Genomic DNA, 16,629 nt, shown 5'->3' on the forward strand with positions numbered 1-16,629 from the left:
TTTCGATCACTCTTTCAACGTGATCGCGAAGGCGACGAGAATCTCGATCGCGACGATTTCGTTCGCAAACGATTTCCGAGCTGGAACGACGACGAACGAACGAACGAATTAGACGTCACCGTCGAAGATGGATTCCCATATACGGTACAGTCGGAGGCGCCTGATATTTGTCATTTCCGACAGGAAAGGCCGCGCCGAGTCTCCTTTCGCCTGTAGATCGCGTACGATACCGGACCGATATACACGTAGTACCCCGCGCAGATCGATCCTTAACTGGCCGATAAGGTTCGAGGCCCCCCCGCGGAAAAACTTCCTGATTTATCGCCGTTCCACCGCTCGCGAATTAAATACCGCGTCGCGGAGCTCGCCGAACGCGCGATTGGTCTCTCTTTGCTAGCGGTGTGTTCGCGGCGCCCACGTGCCGCGTAATTATATTAGCAGCGCGCGCGCGCGGATGAATAATCCGACAATGCTCGACACCGAACGATTTTCCGTCCCTTTTTCAGTCGCGCGATTGTCAACCGGCTGGAAACGGCGTTTCGCTTCGGCGAGAAAAAAACGATGCGAGACGCCGCGAAATAATCGATTCGTCGGAGTCGACAATGGCGGCGGACAATGCGCGTATCCGACACTGTACTCTTTAAGAATTTAAGCGAGACGAACTTTAATGTTCCCTTGGCGTTTCAGGCTTAACTTTCGCCGTTTGGTTCGAATTATTTAACCCTTTCGCGCCGAGAGGAATGTAGATACGACCTCGAAGAATGATCATTTATATGCGAAGACCGTATATACGTTGTATATACGTATATGTACGTGTATATACGGGTATATAAGTGTATATACGTTTATACCATATACTTTTATTTTGCACTTTATATAAGATACTTTTAATAATCGACAAACACTTGACTATAATATTGAAAAAAATAATTTACGATTATGAACTATTATATTTCAGAAAGTAAAATGATATTACTAAATAAAATAGATATCATTGTAAAATTTAGAGAACAAGAAACTACTTCTCGCAGCATTCTATACCCCAGTGTCAACTACTCAGTAATGCGCTCTATAGCGAAAGGGTTAATAGCGACGATTTCAGTTCGTTCGACGAACGACGCTGTGGAGATCGAAAAAAGTGCGATAATTTGGAGAGCCTACTGTATTTTACTTCTTTTATTATTAACTAATAAACTAAGTAAAAAACCAAACTAAAACGAAACTAATATTTTATTATTAATTAAACCTTGCTATAGTGCACTATAGTGCTCAATAACGAGTCAGACTCGTGATTTCTTGCATGATCTAATAAATATGAATACTATTAATTTATTTGAAATCGAAATGAAATTGAAGTCTTTTGTTATCAAAGTCGAGAAATGGAAGTAAATAAAAAGAATAGAGGAAAAAAAAATTGTCCAGTCTTATTAAGAAAAATATTAAGGATAAACAAGTGCTAATCAACGCAGAATGAAAGGAGTCATAGTGCGAGGGGTCAACAATAACGATTAATGAATGATACTATTATTATCATTAATTACACATTATTAACCTCTTCAAGAACACTGCCACGTATGTGTACGTTTAGATTCCTTAAAATTATAATTATTCTAAGTGTAAAGACAATGGAGAATCAGTTGAAAAATTATTTATTTTAGAATATCTCAGCAATACCGAAAAAACCTCATCGAATAAAATTAAATGGCTGATAAATAAAAAAAAACACAATTAAATAGATTGTTCAATAAAAAATTCATCCCTGAAGAGGTTAGTCATACCAATCAAACGTATTAAAATTCCAAGAAATAACAAGAGAGTGATTATCGATTGGAATTGTTATCGTCAGTTCTACTTTTAATAGGTCATTAATTAGGCACAGTAACTGCAACCTGTTTTTCCTTCGACTCCTTATTTCTGTATCTTAGTCTTTCGACACCGAAAGTGTTAAATTAGATCTTAAGTACTGTTAACCCCTTGCTGTACTTTAACGAGTCAGGCACATTCAATTGTTAAATAATTAGTTAAACGTTCAAGTAGACATAAGTACAAAATAACTATAAAATTCCTTTTTCTTCTAAGGAATTAATGCAACAAAAAAAATTCTGGTCATAGTACTTGCAAAGAAAATGGTACAGCAAAGAATTAAAAAGAGTTAGCATCGTCTTCTAACACGAACAACAACATTTAGTCCACCGAACACCTTCGCAACGACGCGAGTCGAGAAAAGCGATATTGTTCTTTGAAAAAAATACAATACTCTACGAACGATCGGAATCTGGAGGGTATCGCCGAGCGTAAAGAAATCGAAGTCGAAATCGCCGGTGTCCGGTGGCGCGTCCTTATTCAGCCACGGTGGACAAAAAAAAAACGTGTCAGTCCGAGAGGCCGGGGCTCGTATCGAGAGCACCGGGGGTCCTTATCGCGGTCCCGGGGCCCGCGCTCCGTACCTTATTACGTACCGCGCCCTTCTCCGGGGCCCTGGCTCTCGTCACGGCTCGTAAAGTCGACATGGTCGCAAAAGGTGGCTCGCGAACAGGCCCCGGGATCGGAAATTCCACAGGCACCGGCGTAGAGAAACGCGAGAGAGGAACAGGGAGAGACACGGAGAGAAAGAGAGAGAGAGAGAGAGATAGACAGAGAAAGATGGAGAAAGAGAGAGAGGAACAGGGAGAGACGGAGAGAGAAAGAGAGAGAGAAAGATAGACAGAGAAAGATGGAGAAAGAGAGAGATGAAGAGAGAAAGAGACATAGAGAGAGAAACAGAGAGGCATAGGGCCGTAATCCTTTGGCTGTGCAACGGGGGCGCGTACGTACCCGATGTACCGGCTCTCTCTCCTCCCCTCCCCCCTCTTCCCTCCTCCCTTTCGCTTTTATCGTCCTGCCTACTCTAAATATTTCTCTGGCATGAATTTATAACGACGACGCCGCGCCGCAGCTAATAACGAGCGCGCCGATAGCCAGCGATGTCTATAAACGGACCGCGGTGCCGGACCCGGATCCGGACCATTACTCCCTTGCCAACATCGTGTTACAACGGGTTTCCGCTCTCAAATTTGTCCTCCGCGGGATCCTTCTCCCATCTGCCACGTCTTTCGACCAACGCTTCGCCAAGACTTGGTGAACGAGTCTTCGACATGGCTTCGCCAAGACTTGGTGAACAAGTCTTGAACAAGGCTTCGCCAAGACTTGGTGAACAAGTCTTCGACACGGCTTCGCCAAGACTTGGTGAACAAGTCTTGAACAAGGCTTCGCCAAGACTTGCTGAACAAGTCTTGAACAAGGTTTCGCCAAGACTTGGTGAACAAGTCTTGAACAAGGCTTCGCCAAGACTTGGTGAACAAGTCTTGAACAAGGCTTCGCCAAGACTTGGTGAACAATTCTTGAACAAGGCTTCGCCAAGACTTGGTCAACAAGTCTTCGACATGGCTTCGCCAAGACTTGGTGAACAAGTCTTGAACAAGGCTTCGCCAAGACTTGAACAAGGCTTCGCCAAGACTTGAACAAGGCTTCGCCAAGACTTGGTGAACAAGTCTTCGACATGGCTTCGCCAAGACTTGGTGAACAAGTCTTGAACAAGGCTTCGCCAAGTCGATAAGATTTAACGCGCAGCACCAACCCAAAGGTTTGTCCACGCGGCCCCCATGGTCGCGGGATCGGGATACGCCCAATCAGCGCGTTCCTGCGTATGCGGGAACTACCGGCACGCTTCCAAGGCTGTAGGGCCTGAGAGCAGACAACCTGGCTTCAAGACTATTGACTAAGACAACCAAGACTATTGTCTACAATGAGTATTAACGGACGATTCATCACGGACGCATTAGCGCTGACTGGACGAAGCACAGTTTGCTCGTTCTGGTCGCTGTTAAAGCAGCGGTGAACTGCAAAGGGCAACGCCGCATCGCGGCGAACGTGCTCGGAAAAGCCCTTCGCTTCGTCGCTCGAGGATCGCTAGGAAGCTTCACCTGTCCAAAAAGACGTCCACGCGAGCCGTCCGTCGACGGGAGGAATTCGCCGAGTATCGACAACAGGATTCCCGAACGAGAGCCATCCGCCGACTAATCGCGGATCGAAGCCGGTCTCTCGCGGTTGGTCGCGGTCGGAAGAATGGACCAGCCTCGGAAATTTCTCTATCGGGCCTGGTTCTCGCAGGAATGCCGAGGGCGGGAGCGTATCCCTCGCAAGAAATAATAATAACCGATCCGGCATACGAACGGAGCCGATTCGTATAAAAGTTTCATTAAATAATGGCCGAACACCGCCCATGGCGATGAATGGAGCCCCCCTCGAGATCCGATTTTACGCGGCGAGCGGAATCGGGTACTGAAGGACCGGCGTGTCCCGACCGGACTCTCGGGCTCCTCGTAGATCAGTGAAAGTCCCGGCAGCTGTGACTCGTTCCACGGCTGCTTCGTTTGCGCGCTGGCGACAGCCAATCCGACACGCGAGACTACTCTATCGGCGTCGTTGAATGGCACACGCGCACTACTAAGTCATGGTACATAGACACGCTACTACTAAGTCGTGGTACACATACACGCACACTACTAGGATCACACGTAGACAACGTATACAGAGGACAAGCGAGAAGCTGTACGCGCGCGGGCATTACGGGGCCCGCGCCGACTGCCTCCGTGGTCTTTCGACACAGCGACGGAGGCCGATGGGCCGAGCACTCGCTCAGAATTTAGTTTGACAGTGGCGCGGGCCCCGATCGTGTCGAACAACGCTCGGACACTTTGATTGTCTGCTCAGATTAGCCGGCCGCCTGCTACGGACCCCTCTGGTAATTAGCTGCCGAGAATTTTAACCGGCTGCTCTAGGACTAGCTTTTGCTAAGGTATTCCGGTGCATCGAATTTACGACAGACAGCACCGGGGAACGTGATCGATTGCGAGGAGGGAAATTTCGATTCTGATGATCGGGGAATGCGTTTGGAGGGTAGCTGCGGTTTTGGAGTACCGATACTTCGGCGATCGGTGGTTTATTAATTGGATTTTTATTCTGCTCGGTAGTATGGGGATTATAATTGTTGCGGCGAGCGGTAATGTGTGTTATTAAGGAAGAGTGATAGATTGTAGGAATGTTGTTGGTCCCATATTGTTGTATTATTTTTTTAAAGGTTGGATATCTTTTGCGATAATGAAATGTAAAAGATAGAATAGAATTGGATATAAATAGAATAGAATAGGATATAATGTAATAAAGATAGAAATAGAAAATGTAATCGATAGAAATATAATATAAATAGAATAGAATAGGAAATAATATAGTAAAAATAGAAATGGAAAATATAAAAGATAGAAATATAATATAAATATAGGATATAATAAAAATAGAAATAGAAATAGAATAAATAAAAATAAAATAAATAGATTTAATTACACTGTAATGAATGAACCGAATGAAAATTCAAGCCGGCTTGAAAACGTCTGTTTCAGGACGTCCGCAAGCCGTCTTTAAGACGCGTTTCAGAACAAGTTTAAGACACCACAACGTCTGTTTCGGGATGTCTTCAATCCATCTTTAAGACGTTTATTTCAGAACATCTTTAAAATATCACTGATTAAACAATCTTTCAACGTCCGAAACAAGACGTCTTAAAAACGTCCATTTTAGGTCCATAGGGCATTCACACCTAAACCAAACGTAAAAAGGTCATCTTAACTCTTTGCGGTTGAGTGGCGCCTCTAAAAATTATCATGTCACGTTTCAAAATAATCTTTATCAAATTTACTAATATTTAAAAAATTGTTAAGAACTATTATCTGTTACATAAGTCGTAAAATTAAATTTGATTACGTATAAAATGCTCCAGATTATATAAAAATGGAAACGCCTCAGGTCCGAAGAAATATTTTGGAGTTAAAATGGCTCTGACTGCAAAGGGTTAAAACGTCCAGTTTCCCTCCATTATCACTTCGAAAGGTATGCAAAACCCCTCCGGTGTTCCGAGACTCGCCTAAATTAGCAGTTAGCACCGGCAAACTGTCTCATCGATCTCCGACCAATTCTCATCGACAATGGAAGGAAACTTCCGACGGAAGATCGAGGCACGGCGCGACGAAAATCGCGCGTAGAATCGGCTCGGAATCTCGCGGCGCGATGCGGCGGCACGGCGTGAAAGCCGAAAACGGCTTGTCTCAGTCGTTCATTCAGGATTTAGGTATCGCCGGGTGCCGGTTGTGACATTATTCCAACTATTCCGGCGTGTCTGGGACTAGTTCGCGCGCGGCTCGCCGACTATAAAACAGCCGAAGTTATGCGGCCGTTTGCGAACGGAGGCCATTATAGACACGCCGCGCGCGCGCGGGACTATTTTCGCCCCGATGGAAATTCAATTTATCTCGACGGTAAATTCCGTGAAATTTATCGCGGATCCCGATCCAGCGCCGGACTTTCTACACGCCCGCGACAACGCCGTATCACAATAATCGCGTTGCCGCCACGGTACAGTTAATAACAATCACCATTCCCGGAGTCGCCGCGGAGTTCGCCATTTCTTTTTTTTTTTTACCAGTTCGCACGCTAATGATCGCGCGTCCACTTCTAACGCGGGCCGCGCTCGCGCAATTATACTCTTGATTTAACCTCTACAGCGCGCCGTTTCTTATTTATATCGGGGCCGGGCAAATTGTCGGGTTTCCTTGCCGAGGGCGGGTTACGCTGCTTTGCAATTGAAATTGTCGCTGTCGTAGCAAGATTTATTAACCCTTCTGCGGCGTCACCGAGTTATGGACGGCTAAACGTCTTGGGTTTTGTTCGAGTGTTCGAGGAACTTGATTGCTTTTTAATGGAGGAGATACCTGTTTTAAATTTTGAGAGTATTTTGTTTAAATAAAGTCTTTTGTGTTTTAACTTTGTCGTCTGAAGTAGGTAAATTTATATTAGTATATATACAGTGTGGTTTATAGATCTCGGTAACTTGATAATAAATCGGTAAAAATTTGTTGATATGAAGGTAGCGAAAAATGTGTTTTTTTTTTTTTTTAATTACATCATAGCAGGTTAAAAAATGCAAGTTCTACGAACGCGTGCTTCGACTTTCGAACAAGTCAATTAACACATTAACGACGCGACATTTTTATCGAAACCTTCCTATGCAACGGTTTATTTTAATGATACAGAATTCCTTCTACGTGTTTATAATAAAAAAGCGTCGTATTTTTTGTAATTAACACTTAAATGACCGCTCACGAGATTTCTCGTGTTCCAATGCATAAAGGTATTCGCAATTCAGAAATATCGTACTCTGCAGAATTATTAAACTGATTTCAGAAACTACCTTTATAATATTATAAGATTACAATAAACGTTATAAGATTATAACAATTATAAATTTAAATAAGTTTCGAATGACTATTGCAGAAATTGTTGCAGTCGACGCTTCGCAATTAATTTAGTGTTTGCGTCCGCTGCAGGAAAATTGAATCGATAAGATTAAATAATTAAATAAATTATAACATTTCCCATTAATTTTTCGCATCGACGCGATCGCACTAATACGAACAGCCGCACGTAGGCACGGGACGGCGCGACATTCCCGACGCTGACGACGCTTATCCGAGTGTACACGCCGTAGGAAAACTCGTTTGCGTGTCTTTTTCAGCACGATCCAGGCCACGATTATGCGTCTCGGCCGCGAGAATTCATTTAACACGGACTGTCCCCGTGGAAAACGCGGGAAAAATGTACGAGGCACCGGCCGATCGAAAAATACCAATTTACACGGCTACCGCCCGCGCCCGCCGCGCGATTGCTTGTTAAATACTCGCTCCGTCGAACTCTGTCTCCCCCACCCCACTACTTTTTCTCTTCGTTGATCCGCTCGAGCGCCGATAAAATTAGAATCGAATGCGTTCCTTGCGCCGCGTGATTGCAGTTTAACTCCTCGTAAAGTTCCCAAATTGACAGTGATAACCGCGGGCCCCGATACTCGCTTTAAACACGGTTTAATTTTACCCTGCGCGCCAATCTCGTTCCAGCAACGGTTCTTTATAGTCTGCTATACTCGCCCGCGCGCTGAAATTAATTTCTCGACGCCGCGGATAATTGCAAAATTACTTTGCATACTGCCAAGTGTATTTTAGTGTTTTTATTTGCTGCTAGTTTGTCAGCGGGTTTTACGAGGAGTCGATTGTGTCTAAGAGAATTTTGCTTTGACGTGTAATGTTGTATTATATTTATTTAAATTATTTGATGGTCTGGGGTATTATAGTTGCTGAACAATTTAATAAGTTATTTAATTGATTTCTGATTTTTGAAGCCTTGCATATTTTTTAATTACGTTATAACTGTTATAATTATGATTATAGTACGTATACTATAATTGATATAATTATAATTGTACTATATATAGTATAATTATTGTAATTATAATTATACTATATGTACCGTAATCATTATAATTAAAATTATTCTATATATATATATATATATATTATAATCGTTATAGTTACAATTATACTACACATACTATTATAATCATTACAATTATAATTATACTATATATACTACAATTACTATAATTACAACTATACCATACAAACAAAAATTATGACAACTGCATCCTCAATAATTCCCACAATCCAACGCGACACCTTCAATTTCTCATACGTCCCCATTTAATACCATAATTTACCAACAGAAAAAAATCACATAATGTTCCAATTGAAAGTTAACAAACAACATCCACATCTGATCTGCCTGTTATGCAGCAAAGGTTTAATCGAATCGTGGATCTTCCGTTTCCTGTTCCACAAGGTTGCCAATGTTCCGTTAGCATAATCTGCGGCCACGTCGAACGGAATCGCAGATAAAGGAAAGCCAGCGGAAGGGAAGGAGCACAGCTTTTCGCGTTATCCCAGCTCGGTTACTTTGGTTCTCGCTGTCGTCACGGCGTTTCCTACACGCGGCTCGCGGCTGATTCACGATTCAACGAGCGTCGAGGCGGCAGCTTCCGGTGGACGTCACACACGCATCCTTCCCTTCCTCCGATACGCGAGGAAAAGGCGTGCGTATTACGCGCGTCCACACGACGCTGCGCGCGGCACACGCGCGGCAACCGTCGACTGAATCTTCAACAAGTTCTCTCCGCTACGCGGAACGACCTTTCGACGAACTCACGAACTCCCAAATCGGGGCTAACAAGCAGCGGACCGCGGCCGCGTCGCGCTTCATTCGAGAATGGTATTTCCAGCTGAACAATGCCCGCGAAACGGTGTCAAACGGGGCGAAACGAGTTTAACCCTTTCGCTGTGGCAGGTCCGACGAAGTACCGTCGCTAAACGGAAACTCGCGACATTTTTATGATTGAAGTTTATCGAGCGATACTTTTTAACGTCGTCGCGACGAAAAACAGTTTTAAGAAATTTTAACCCTTTGCACTGCTATATTGAGTGTGACTCGACATTAATTTTTATCTCACATTGTCTCGACATTATTTCGTGTCCAAATAAATAGATGTCGAGGTTAAAGATATACTCTTGAAAATTTCAAAATATGACAATAGCGCAAATAAAACCGATGTTCCTTTATCCTTTATTTATTTAAATCGCCTTATAGTTAAAACGAATATCAAATAAAATACTTAAAAGCGTTGAGAGCTGCTTGTAACGAAATTGAAATAAAATTCGTAGCGCAAAGGGTTGAGAAGCTTTGAAATGATTTAAGAAGTGATTAATCCAACATATAAATAAAATTAACGGAAAATGTTCAGCCGACGATAAGATATTGTCATTGACCACAGACGGCACTCGTGTACGAATCATTTCGACGCCGCGTATGCGCCGTCCGAGTGGCTGTCGCACGTGTGTGCGGCTCTCGGCACGAAAGGGTTAACGGCTCTAAGAAAACCCGCAAATCGGACACACTTACTTTGCAAAGCGCGACGCCGGTGTCCAGCCTGTCCATGAAATTGTCAACGTTGATACGTAGCTCCGGGTAAAGCGCGTTCAACCATTCGGCCAAGTCCTCCTTCATCGCCACGAGATACTCCTCGGAGGACTTGAACGGCCTGTACGACCTCGCTTCCAGGAGAACCGACATCTTGACCTGGTTTATCTGGAAAATCGATTCGGACAATTACAAGAGATTCGGACGAACCGCGGCGCGATCCGCGCCAGCGGCAGGGGCCGAGTTTCTTTAGTACGCGACCCTGCGGTCGTTAGGCGCGAATATAAATCATGGCCGTTAAAGCGAGTAGTCCCAGGATAGTACTTGGGAGCCGAACTGGTGTGTTTTAGATGGTGTCGTTTGAAATATTATTTTGGATAATGTGTTATTTTGTTTTATAATTGTTTGATGTGATAGGAGAATTCTTTTTGGAACTTTTAAGGGTAGTTTAATAGTAAGATGTCTTTAAGACGTTTTTAAGACCCCTTTAAGACGTCTTCGTTCTATTTGGATATAGTATATTGTATTATAATATTATAGTAGTAATATATAGTATGATATAGCAGCATAGTATAATTATAGTATATACAGCATATAATATTATAACATTATAATATAAGATATAGTATAATATAGTATATTATAATATTATAGTAATAATATATAGCAATATATAGTACAATATAGTCATAATGTTATAGTAATAATATAGCATACTGTAACCATAATAATTATAGCATCTCTAGTATATTATATTATAATATTGTAGTAGTAATATATACTATAATGTAATAGTATAACATACAATATAATAGTAGTAATATATAGCAATATATAGTATAATATAATCATAATATTCTACTCGTAATATAGCATACGGTAATCATAATAATTATAGCGTCTCGAGTATACTATATTATGACATTGTACTAATAATATATTCTACGATATAATAGTATAATATATAATATAATATTAACATAATAATAATAGTAACACAGTATATTATAATTACAATAATCACAATATACTTACACATACAACTCTGATATCAAACGACTCAACACTAAATCTATCTTCAACCAGCGATTCAAAATGAATCATTTTAAATACCAACTCTTTCCTCTCGTCTCAAATACCATTCGTCAATTACCGTTCCCAAGGAGCCAACCGGGGCAATCGTCCACGCAACCAATTCAACGGAATCACCGGCGCATTAGCCGCCACCGTGAAACGTATCGCGGACGGGCAATAAAATCAGCAAAGATTTGCAAGACAATGGTCCGCGCGCGGCTCATATTGTCAATCGCCCCGGAGAGACTCTCCTCTCCCCTAGTTACCGCGCCGGTTAAACCACCCCATAACGCGTCGGAAACCGTGCCCTATCGCGATTCCTGCACCCTGGTCTCCCCCCCCCCCCCCCTGCCAACCCTTGCAAAACCATCGTCGCTCTCGTGATCCGACCGTGTGTGTTCCCAGCTCGCTACCCCCCTTTCCACCGCGTTCTAGCAACAATCAGCAATTTTCCATTCATCGGTTTGCGTGCGGCGACGGTGACCGGAACCGGTCGATCCCATAATATGTTTACAGTGACCCATAAAAGGGAGCGTACAATGGGCGAAATTCATCATTGATATGCAGGAGCTTTGAATAGATATTTATATTGTTTGTTAAGAATTTTAATGGGTTGAATATAATGCGGTAGTGTTTTAAATTGATTAAATGCTTTCGCTGTTTTGCAGTTGACTGCATTGTTCTTTGTTATAAATGCGTAGGTTATTGTATTTTTAAGGAAATTTGGTTATTTTTGATACGCTTTATTTGTGAAATTTTTTTCTTTTATTTTTTTATTTAATATCTACTTGGTAGCAAAAGGGGCAGTTGTGGGATAATTTTTTTAGGGTTATGTATAGATGTAATATATGCGACAATATCTGCGTTATTAATTATTACATTATATTTTCAGATTAGAGTCCTTAAGCATAGAACAACCCCGTGGGGTTGTCGGCGGCTGATATTTTAAAAATTGTCTAAATAAATACTAAAACATTAACGTCTTCTTTATTCTCCTAACTAACATCACACTCCCTATTTTATATAATAAATAACATTCTTATTATCAAGATTTTATTCTATAAAATCTGAAATAGATGATTCATATAAAAAATGAAAGGGAGCCAATTACTATACAATTATTTGTCTAAATAAATACTAAAACATTAACGTTTTCTTTATTCTTCTAACTAACATCACACTCCATGTTTCATATTACAAAAATAATAAATGACATTATTATTATCGAGATTTTATTATATATTTAATTTTATTTTATTATATATTTAATTTTATTTTATTATATATTTAATTTTATTTTATTATATATTTAATTTTATTTTATTATATATTTAATTTTATTTCATTAATAGAAAGACAGTCACTCACTATAAAATTATAATTAAATTACTATACGACATTGCTGAACAATGTGTCGCGAACCAAGATTGTTCAAACCAGAAATAGCTATACATATACTGTATACTAAACTTGTCCCATGGAATATGGGAACCATAGACGCCCGCGCGAAGATCGTTCCACCAGGTTGAGCAAATAACGAGAACTGTTACGAATAATCGACCGATTATGGTCAGCGCCGCGATAACAAAAAAAAAGGGGGGAGGGGGAGCGAGCATTCAATTAACGATCCCGTCGATTTGTTACGAACGGTGTTTTAGCGGCCGTAAAGTTTGCCGGGCCGGGCCCGTTCGGTGAATAAACGGCGGAAAATCATCAGGGGAAATTATAATGGAATACAAATGACGAGTTAACTCGCGTTCAACGGGGTTTATGACAGGTTTACGAGCCGCCTCGCGAGCCGGCACAACACGATCCACACCGGCCAATTACTCGCCGGAGCGGAGTCCGCCTGTGACGCGCCGGGGCCTTGTGTGCATGTGTGTGTTTGTGTACGTGTGTACGTTCCGTTTAGCAAGAGGTGTCTCGGGGATCGGAAAAATTCGGACGAGCGAGCAAGCGCGCGCGGTGCCTAGAGAAGGAATTACGAGAGGCGATAGCCATCGCGGGGACTCGTGAAAGTACACTCGCGCCTGCCTTCGGGTAGGTGTATGGAAACGAGCGCGTTTCGTTTTACAACGGCCGCGCCGATACTTCCTGCCTTCGCCGCGACGCCCCTCGTCCTGCCGCGACGTCGCTCGCCTGGTCCCGATTCAATTTTGCAACGCGCCACTTATTCTTTCGCGAGTCTTTCATTCAACCCTGCGCTTTAGGGATGACATTCGTCGTGAGCGCAGGTTAGCTTTTCGTTCTCGGAGTGGGAAAATTGTAACAATTCGAACGCGCGATTTCAAGTTCAATGTTAATGTATTGAAAGGGCTTTTTTATGGGAATTTATCGCGTTGTTGTAATTTGTTTATAGATCGGGAAAAAGGAACGTCATTGAGTTCGTGCAGTTATATATTTTAATTTTAATTTTAGTGGATGGGAGGCAGGGTGATCTAGGGTGGAAGGTATCTTTATGGTGGCGAGTGAGAATATGTGTCAATTTGAATTAGAATTTGAACCTGAATTTGAATTTTAAATTTAATTTGAATTTGAATTAGAATTTGAACCTGAATTTGAATTTTAAATTTAATTTGAATTTGAATTAGAATTAGAATTAGAATTTTAATTTTAAATTTAATTTGAATTAGAATTTTAAAATTAATTTGAGTTTGAATTGGAATTTGGATTGGAATTCGAATTTCAATCTAAATTTAATTTGAATTTGAATTGAAAATTGAATATTAATTAAAATTTCAATTGGAATTTGAATATTACTTAGAATTTCAATTTGAATTTTACTATTAATTTGACTTTTATCTTTGATTTTTAATATTATATTAATTTGACTTTGACTGTGAATTTTGAATACTAATTTGAATTTTAATATTAATTTGAATTTGTATTCTAATATGAATTGTAATATTAATTCGAATTTGAATTCTAATTTGAATTTTAATATTAATCTGAACTTGAATTCTAATTTTACAAAAGCTTCCCCTACATTATTTTCTAACAATGCAAAAATTATCTTTATTCAAACTCCCCACAACCTATATCACATCTACACTACAATATTACAATACCTAAAAATTTGCCGAAGGAATGCGTTTATAACATCGCCAACAATAAAAGACGAAAAATCAGAAACCGGTCACATCGACTGGTTTGATAATTATAGTGTTAATAATACGAAGTTTCCTAGGTGGTTATCGCGGCAGCCTAGGTGCGAAACAAAAAACAACGTTCCCGGTGCGACTTCTTTTATTCAGAAAACCGTGAAGTGTTCTCGTTGCTTTACCGCCACTAAAAATCCAATTAGAAAGTTTTACGAACGGCTATAAAATAAATATGATTATTGAATTTACGGGTAGCCGATAGACTATCCTAGCCGTGCCGCGAAGAATCCTGGTTAGCAAGTCAAAGAGGAGCTCGATGCAAGGTCTAGGGATCGTCTTGCATCTGGCGAGGTGGAATTGTTAAAAGCCGTGGAGAGTTTTATGGAGCATAAAATCGATTAAATAATCGCTGAGGTGTATGGTGATCCGTAGAGCGACTTTTCTTCGCCAAAAATTAAATAGAATGAATTTAACATGTTGTATAAGTTAGGTGTATATGTGCCATTATTCTATTTGTATATACTTTATAAATATTGTATAAAATAAAAGACACAGGACGTATATTATACAGCATCTCAAACTTATATACATAATATTAACATATTAATATTAATTACAATAATAACATTCATATATTATATTATAACTTTTACCAATTTTGCAAGCATTGCCAAATAAAGTCATCTCTACTAAAAAATCCTCCACAGCCGAATATTTCAAATATACTGTAAAACGATCAATTCTACTTTGAATTCTATAATTTCATGATTATGATTTAACTTGAGCAACGTAAAGTGTTATCACTTAACAAATAATAACTTCTGCTTGAGTAAGTTAATACACTGTCAATTAACTGGTAATAATTTCCACACGAGCAAATGAAAGTGTTATCGCTTCGCGGCGAAAGAATTTATCTGGAATTAAACTGGAATTTAAAAAGAATTGGCTTTTCGAAACAGAAAAAGCTAGCTTCCATGGCACTGTAAAAGATGTCGAGCATCGGACGCGTCCCGCCGAGATCCCGCGCGGCCCGCGTGGCCAAATAAAGCCCGACGAAAATATGCGACAAATGCGGCCTATCGGCATCTTAATGGGGCGAGATTGGCGACACCGGGGCCCGATACTTGCTCGTTAAAATGCCGACAGTTTGCATTAGCCGGCCGCTAGCCGCGGTTTCAAAAAGTGTACACAGCCGACACAGCAATTCATCGGGTTCGGCCGCGTGTGTTCAATCGACGCGTTCCCTCCGCGGAACAAAGAACGGAATTCTTTGTCTATTGTCCTCGAGGAAAATTCATTTGTACCCGAGGGACTTTGATCACGGCGAGGAACGGGTCCTGCCGCTTTGTTTCCGATCCGATGACTTCACTCCATTAAATCCAGCCCTCGTGAGTCGCTACCGATATATTTATAAAATTATTAGTCGAATATTCGAGATATTATTATTAATTTTATTATTATTATTATTATTTTTATTATTATTATTAATATTATTTAATCGAGTTAGAACGTGCTTGCTTATTTATTATTCGATATTTTAACACTTTATTGAACGGTCATGGTAAGCAATAATTTGCTATTTATTCTTCATTATTATATAATTTTATAAATATTATCAGATACCTTCCGCGATGAATGGAGCGAGTAAAATTGATAAAATAAATATTGATCGATGCTAGCGTTACGAAGAAATGTTTACCGTCGAATAACCGGTCGGTAAAGTGTTAACATAGTGACAGTAATTTTGTATATTCAAGAATAAATTACAATGTGCATGTTATTATAGGAGGCATGTTATTATTGTAGTATACGTCGTGCGAAAATGCTAAAAATAGTAGAAAATTAATTTAAAATCATGGAAAGCTATGCGAAACAAATATTGCTCGCTAATTATTCACAACCAAGAACAATTTTATGCTTACAACTAAAATCTATTTCCGTCATTTATAACAGCAATGAATAAAAGTCACATTTCTACAATCGTTATTAAAAGTTTCAATCATTATTAAAAGCATCCCCAGTTAAAAATTTATTAACCTTTACGCGAACAAAAATCAATTTTAAATCAACAGTCCTCAACTATCAAACTCTTAACTATTTTTCTTGACATTTACCTACAAATTCGACGAAATCGATTCATAGCCAGCAAACAAGTCGTTCCGCGTCGTCACTATGCTTCATCGACAGAGATGCTATAGATAGATACCCACTGGAAGAGGGCCATAGATCGCCCGCTCACGGGGTCGGAGATTGAGCTATCCGTTCGAGCCGGAATTCCCGGGTTTTCCATTACACGCATACATAATTCAATCGCGAGAATCGAAGATTAGACGCGGCCATCTCGTAAAGAGTGGCTTACACGTGGCCCGATACCTCGCCCCCCCCCCCCCCCCCCCCCCCCCCCCCCTGCCCCCGCCGCGATATCCCGTACCCACGTCGTACATGTACGTCGCCGCGCGCCTGCGGCACGTGCAACACAGACAAGCGCATATGCACCGGGGGTCCATAAACATTCGAACGCATTTTCCGTCCGCGTTCGTTTCGCCGGTTTCACGGCTATTTC

The 16,629-nt window shown here is 40.9% G+C and overlaps 1 protein-coding gene across 2 annotated transcripts in view; it reads right to left on the reverse strand.

The window, feature by feature from the left end:
* LOC144470247 (GAS2-like protein pickled eggs) overlaps positions 1 to 16,629 on the reverse strand; it is a 96,074-nt gene that overhangs the window by 74,477 nt on the left and 4,968 nt on the right. For both annotated transcript variants that reach the window (XM_078181192.1, XM_078181191.1), the window contains exon 2: positions 9,874 to 10,059. In XM_078181192.1, the coding sequence (XP_078037318.1) occupies positions 9,874 to 10,044 (171 nt within the window). In that variant the 5' untranslated portion in view covers positions 10,045 to 10,059. The remainder of the gene's footprint in view (positions 1 to 9,873; positions 10,060 to 16,629) is intronic.

The sequence above is a fragment of the Augochlora pura genome, chromosome 5 (assembly GCF_028453695.1).
Source record: "Augochlora pura isolate Apur16 chromosome 5, APUR_v2.2.1, whole genome shotgun sequence".
In the NCBI taxonomy this organism is placed as follows: Eukaryota; Metazoa; Arthropoda; class Insecta; order Hymenoptera; family Halictidae; genus Augochlora; species Augochlora pura.